Raw genomic sequence first — 6000 nt, 5'->3', positions numbered from 1 at the left:
AATAAGGCTGGTATTGCCACAGAAGCTCTGACAGAAGTTGTCCTTTTGAGTCTATTTAATATCATTGACAAGCTATTTCACAGTGTTACACCAAAGAGAAATTTATGGAACAATGTGAAGAGCTCCTGCAATTTAAATTCACCCAGCACCAATGTTTGTTGTTTGTCTTAGACCACAGCTATCTGAAGACACATCTGCTCTTTAGTATCCAGCAGCAGATCTGTTCTCATGCATAATGATAGGAATTTTTTTCATTGCTTTCCAGATGAAAACAAAAAATTTAAAAATAATCAGTACATCTTCTGATTGTGTCAGAGATACTTCTAGGAAACTCTTGGGGTTTTTTTTCTCCAAGTAATTCTATCATAGGCAAGTTTAAATTGTACCTTCTAAATGATGCTGCAAAACCTTTGTGCACATAGCTGAACAAGAGATATTCCTGCTCCTAAAGCAACTTTTTGGTTTGGTTTGCATAACTTTTATTCAAAAGGAAAATCTGTGTGCAGTGAACAGTGACAGAAATGTGCAGATTTTTATTTAGACTGGTGTAAAAGAAATGCTATAAGCCTGGAGCCAAGCCTGCTAGACAGAGCCCAAAGGACTGATTAGGACAGAAATACTTCTGCCTTACTCTGTTTCTGACAATGACTCATGTACCTTGGGCAAAACTTTCATCCTTTCAATGTTTCATTATTTTTAAATGAAGACAAGACCTGTCTGTCTACCTGCCAAACAGTCTGAAACATACTTGATTTGCAAAGTACTTGACAGATGAGAAATGCAAATATTTGACTCATTCAAAGACTATGACAGTGTTTTTGTAAGGGCTGATGAAGTAGTTTTCTAAGTCTAAAGCTGCACACGGCTTAGAAACACAGCATGGATGCTGCTGTGTTGGGGTCAAAGAGAACAGACACAAACTGTTTTGTTAGTTACTAGATTCCAGTTTATTCAGTGTCACTGGTAAAGAAAAAGAAATGTGGAGTTTTCATTATGTTAAAGACCTAAGTGTGCCAGGACTTGGGGAACTGTACATGGTGCTTTCAAGTCTTTGATTATAGCCAGCCATTTCCTCTGAGTGACTTCCATTGCCAGACTGCAAGTAGATGGGAGTGGGACATGCTGGGAGTTACCACAACAGAAAGATGAACAGAGGCAACATAAATGGAAGAACCTCACTTACGAAAGATACCTGTAGTTGACAGATGAGTTTATAGGAGATCTCAGGCCAGAAAAAAAAAGTATTGGTGTTAGATGTTGTGTGAAATAAAGTTTTTTCACTTTTTAAAAAATAAAACTTAATCATAGGAGGCAGCTGGAATTGTCAAAATATTCCAAAGTTCACCACCACTGAGACTTTTTGATGGATTCTCAATCTCAGCCTACTTTTCCCTGCATACCAAGAGCCACAAATATACAGTGGCCCTACCCTTTGAAAATTCTGTTTACTCGTAACTCTGCCTTTCTGGTAAGAATGCCAGGCATTTGAAGTGTTGAGGAGCTATGTTAATGCTAACAGCAGCAACTGTGCATTTGCCTTTAGATCAGACACCATGCATAGTAATCTGCAGTGAAGTCCTGACATGTTTTTTAAACAGGGAGGAGTTCTGGGGGCAGATTGGAAAATGAAGTGTTAAAGTTCTGGGCAGTCAGTGACAGAAATAAATTTTTGAGCAGCAGTTCCCACTGCTGTGTAGGAAATCAGCCTTGGCAAATGAAAAACTCTTTCTTTGATTTGAGATGCATGTAGAAATAGAAGATCAGTCAAGCCAAAGGTTCTTTTCCCCTCCAGTTTTACTCCCTTGCACTGTGTAATTTTGAAGGTTTCAGTGGTGTTGGTCAGCTTGGTAGGTATTTCCCCGGATGTGGCAGAGTGGAGGATCTCAGCATTTTTTAGCAAATGAGTCTTGGCTTTTCCAAAGAACACTGTGGTGGTGCATCACTATGGAAATGTCTAAGGGTGAGAACTGGAACAGGTGCTCACTGCTGGTTGGTGAAAGCTGCTACTATCTTAAAATTGGTGGCTGTCATCTCCTTTGGAGCCCTCCTTTCTCCCTGTAACAAGCACATTCCTAGATGTGACTGCCATTCACAGCACAGACCTTTCTGGCCTGAGCAATGTGAGCAAGTGTGCATGGAAAGTACAAGTCCTGCAAGCAGCATTATTGCATATTCTGTCCTTGCTGTGGGATGTTGCTGTCATTAAACTAATTTGTCCATGCTTGACACCAGTGCAAAGGGAGACTCAGACCCAGTCTTGGCCGTTCAGAGGAGAACACAAAGCTCCCAAGGGAGCAGGAATCCATGGCATTCATTCAAACCAGACATTATGTGTGGGGAGTTTCGTTACCCACATACACTGTAGTGTGAGGAGCACTCTTAGGCTTTTCTGTCTAAGGGGGGCACTTTCTGCTTCAAGGACTAGACAAATTTCAAATAAAAAAGAAGGAGATCTCAGATGATGGATTTTCTGCTCGTGTAAATGAGGACGGTTCTTCACATCACATTACATGATTCTTGACCAAGGCATGTAGCAAATCTAGCTTTAAGATAAAGTATTGACAGAATCTTGAGAGAGACATTAACTTTCTGCAAGTTTGAAAAGTATTTGTGGGCTTGTCTGCATAAGCTAACATATTACAAGACTCTTCTGTTCAGACAAACCTAAGAATGGGGCAAGTCAGATGCAGAGGCAATTAATTAATTAAAATTTTGCTGGTTTTAAATAAGCATGAGAGGAGATTTAGCCTCATTTTGTATAATTACCATGAAAGCTTCAGACAGTCACAGTGGGGTTTTGGCTGTGCAAAGAAAGTTGACAGTTTGTTAAGCCATTTCACATTCTGTCATCCTTTGATAGGTTTCTTTTTAGATGCCTGGGTTCTTAAGAGTCAGTCAAACTGAAAGCATTTACTTAAAATCAGCCTGGTACACTGATGTGTGAAAAGGTCAAGAAGGTGTGGGTGACTAAGGCAGAGAATCAGCCAGCTGGTTACCTGATGTGATGGTGTGGTGGTGTCAGAGTGAGAGGTCTCAGCCTGTAAACCCTCTTTTCCAGTTGGATCCCTGTCCTACTCTGTCTGGGGTCTAGTCTAGTTTCCCAAACCTCCACCTTCCCCCTTAACCACTCAGTATTGGTAATATTGCTAAGCCTTGCATTATGTTGCACAGCAAAAAGGAAGAAAAGAAAGAGGTTAAAGAGGAGAAAAAAGAGGAAAAGAAAGAGGAAAAGAAAGAGGAAAAGAAAGATGACAAAAAAGATGACAAAAAAGATGATAAGAAAAAGGAAGAGTAAGTATAAAGAATGTATGTGTGATTGTAACACGTCTCCTACACTGCAGAACATGGTATAGCATTTCACTGTAACACTTTTACAACTGTTGTTCTGTAGACTGCAGATTCTTAGCTTGTCAAATCTTTAATACATTTTCCCCTTTGGGAAGGTTTCAACTGCTCAGCAAAGTTGTTTCATCTTGAAGACCTGTGTTTAGATCTCTCAGAAACAGCTTCCTATGTCAGTAAAAGGGAATTGAGCTACCTCTGGTTACTTTGAGTTGAAGATCACTCTTTAATTATGAGAACACTTTAGGACAGCAGCTTGCTTTGCAGAGCTGCACAGACTTTTCATTGTTCCAGAATTTCCATAACGATTCAGAGCAGATGAACCAAAAGTCTGGCTCGTGTTACCATGTAGAAATATCTTACATGCAGAAAATTAAAGGTTTGCTAGTAAGTTTAGTTATTTCACTGACTAGTATATTTAATTACTTAATATGGTGCAGTTCATTGCTAGTGATCACTAAAATTTGCTTCTCTTGGTTAGGGGATGGTGTATTTCTGCAACAAAAAGAGGTAATTTGAATGCTTTTGACAGAAATGGATCCTGTTCTTGCTTTGTTCCCCTAAAGCTGACCGAAATATGGTACCATTTGTATTTCCAGTGATTGAAAGTAACAATGATGGCAGATAAAAAGAGAGCGTATTTGAGTGGACTTCACAGTTGAGGAGTATGTTAGAGTAATATACTGTAGGTTTATATGTATGTATATGGTGGCACATGCTATATAGACTTGGGGGCATTCCAAATGGAATCTGATTGATCTTAAGATCTTTATTAATCAAAGCTTTTAATTTTTTTTTCCAATTAGAAAGCCTTTGTTCTAAGCACTCTCTTTTGGCTTTAATTACTCTGTAGTGAAAGACTGAGCTTTGCAGTAGCCGAAAGTGTTTTGAAAAATTTTGTCAAAGAAAATTAATGTTTTAATGTCTACAAGGTAGTGTACTCTGACATATAAAGACCATATTTCATGATCACCAGTTTTGAGGTGGTGACCAGTTTTCTAGAAGAAATGGTTTAAAACCAGTAGTGAAGATGGTAAAGTAAATACTTCACAGAATCACAGAATCACCAGTTTGGAAGAGACCTCTAAGATCATCAAGTCCAACCCAAACTTTTTAGATTAAAGCTGCTTCCTTTACTCACATCACCTGGACATTCAGCTGACAGCAATGGTAATGCCAGAAATACACACAAATATGAAATAAATTATAATTTCGTTTTAATATATTTACATTCTTGGAGATTAGGAAAAGTCACACAAATATGTATTCAACCACTGCCTGCTCACACAACTATTATACAGTCCATAGATCACACTTTTACTGTTGAAATAATTTTGCAGCTGTGGACCTCAAACCCACTAATACATATTTCCTCTGATTACATGCCTAATTGCTCTCTATTCCATATCAACCTTTCTCATGCTGGAGGTGGGCACTTCTGAGCATACTCTTTGCCATTAGTCATGCTGTTCTTTAAGTCTTTACATTCCAGGCCTGTATGCTTCCTTTAGCATCACTTCCTTGTTGTGAGGCCTAAGGAGCCAGGACTGTGAATGTGTGAAATTTGCCTTTACATACTAAGACATGTTTCAGCTTTAGTCACACACACTGTATGTGCATATGCACACAAAGATTCTTACTTTTACAGACATGTATTTGAATACATGTGTTTTACTTGTTCAAATGTGTGCTTATGCAGTCATTTCCATAATAGAATTTGCTACAAATCAAAAATTAGCCTGCAAAGGAAGGCTCTTTCTCTAGTGATGAAAGGTAACCTTCTAACCAGAGTGATCATAAGAAACATTTAACAATTAACTTTTTTTTCATTGTGGTGCTTAAAACACAAGGCTGTGGGTTTCAGCCTGGGAGACACGAATGTCTGTGTTTCTCTTTCCACTCTTACTTTTTCCAAAGTTGGGTCAAACAAAGAAATAGAGCTTGTCAGATGGGCTCCCTGGTATCCCATCTGCACTGCCTGCATGGATACTTTCTCTTCTCAGGTAGCTGTGAGTTTATGATGAGATGAGCAGTCTCAAGAATAGGGAGATCCAGCAGGTTGCTTGCTTACATTTTCAGTGTAAATCTGCATGTTTTGCTTTTCAGGCAGAAAAAAGAGGTCTTTGTGATAGATCCTTCAAGCAATCTGTACTACAACTGGCTGACCATAATTGCAGCACCCGTGTTCTATAACTGGTGTATGCTAGTGTGCAGGTACGGATTTTAGTTAGTAACAATTTTGCATTTCAATCACTATGTTTCCTATGTAAGTCACTCTCTTATCTCCCTGCAGTATCTTTTGAGTGACTTACCTAGAAGATTTACAGTTCATATACCCCTTGGGATATATGTTATGCGTACCACTGGGAGTAGGTGCCAGTGTTTATTTTTTTTTCCCTTTTTGTCTAAAAGCAGGTGGATGTAACTTGCAACCTCATCCTGAGCATCCTCATGAGCGCTGGTGTGGCCTTTGTGTGCCACCTGCTGGCTGGCGGCTGAGCTGTGTCCTGGCCACTGCAGCCGTCTCCCTAAGCACTGCGCCAGGAACGAGGGCTTCTCATTACCCAGGAGACAACAGAAGGGAGGAATATGGGCAGTGGTGGGGCCTCTTAAATTCATATAGTGCCTCTTTTGGATGCTCGAAGGGCACGAAGATTT

At 39.5% G+C, this 6000-nt stretch overlaps 1 protein-coding gene across 3 annotated transcripts in view; it reads left to right on the top strand.

Moving 5' to 3' along the window:
* Window positions 1-6000, top strand: part of CNGA3 (cyclic nucleotide gated channel alpha 3) — a 30753-nt gene that overhangs the window by 17057 nt on the left and 7696 nt on the right. For 2 of the 3 annotated variants that reach the window (XM_017737008.1, XM_008635797.2), the window contains exons 6-7: window positions 3172-3291; window positions 5449-5556. In XM_017737008.1, coding sequence (XP_017592497.1) covers window positions 3172-3291; window positions 5449-5556 — 228 coding nt within the window. The remainder of the gene's footprint in view (window positions 1-3171; window positions 3292-5448; window positions 5557-6000) is intronic. The other variant, XM_017737009.1, reaches the window with a different exon arrangement.

Source organism: Corvus brachyrhynchos, unplaced genomic scaffold (assembly GCF_000691975.1).
Source record: "Corvus brachyrhynchos isolate BGI_N302 unplaced genomic scaffold, ASM69197v1 scaffold83, whole genome shotgun sequence".
NCBI lineage: Eukaryota > Metazoa > Chordata > Aves > Passeriformes > Corvidae > Corvus > Corvus brachyrhynchos.
The sequence above is the reverse complement of the archived record's forward strand: the minus strand, read 5'-3'. Positions and strand labels throughout refer to the sequence as shown.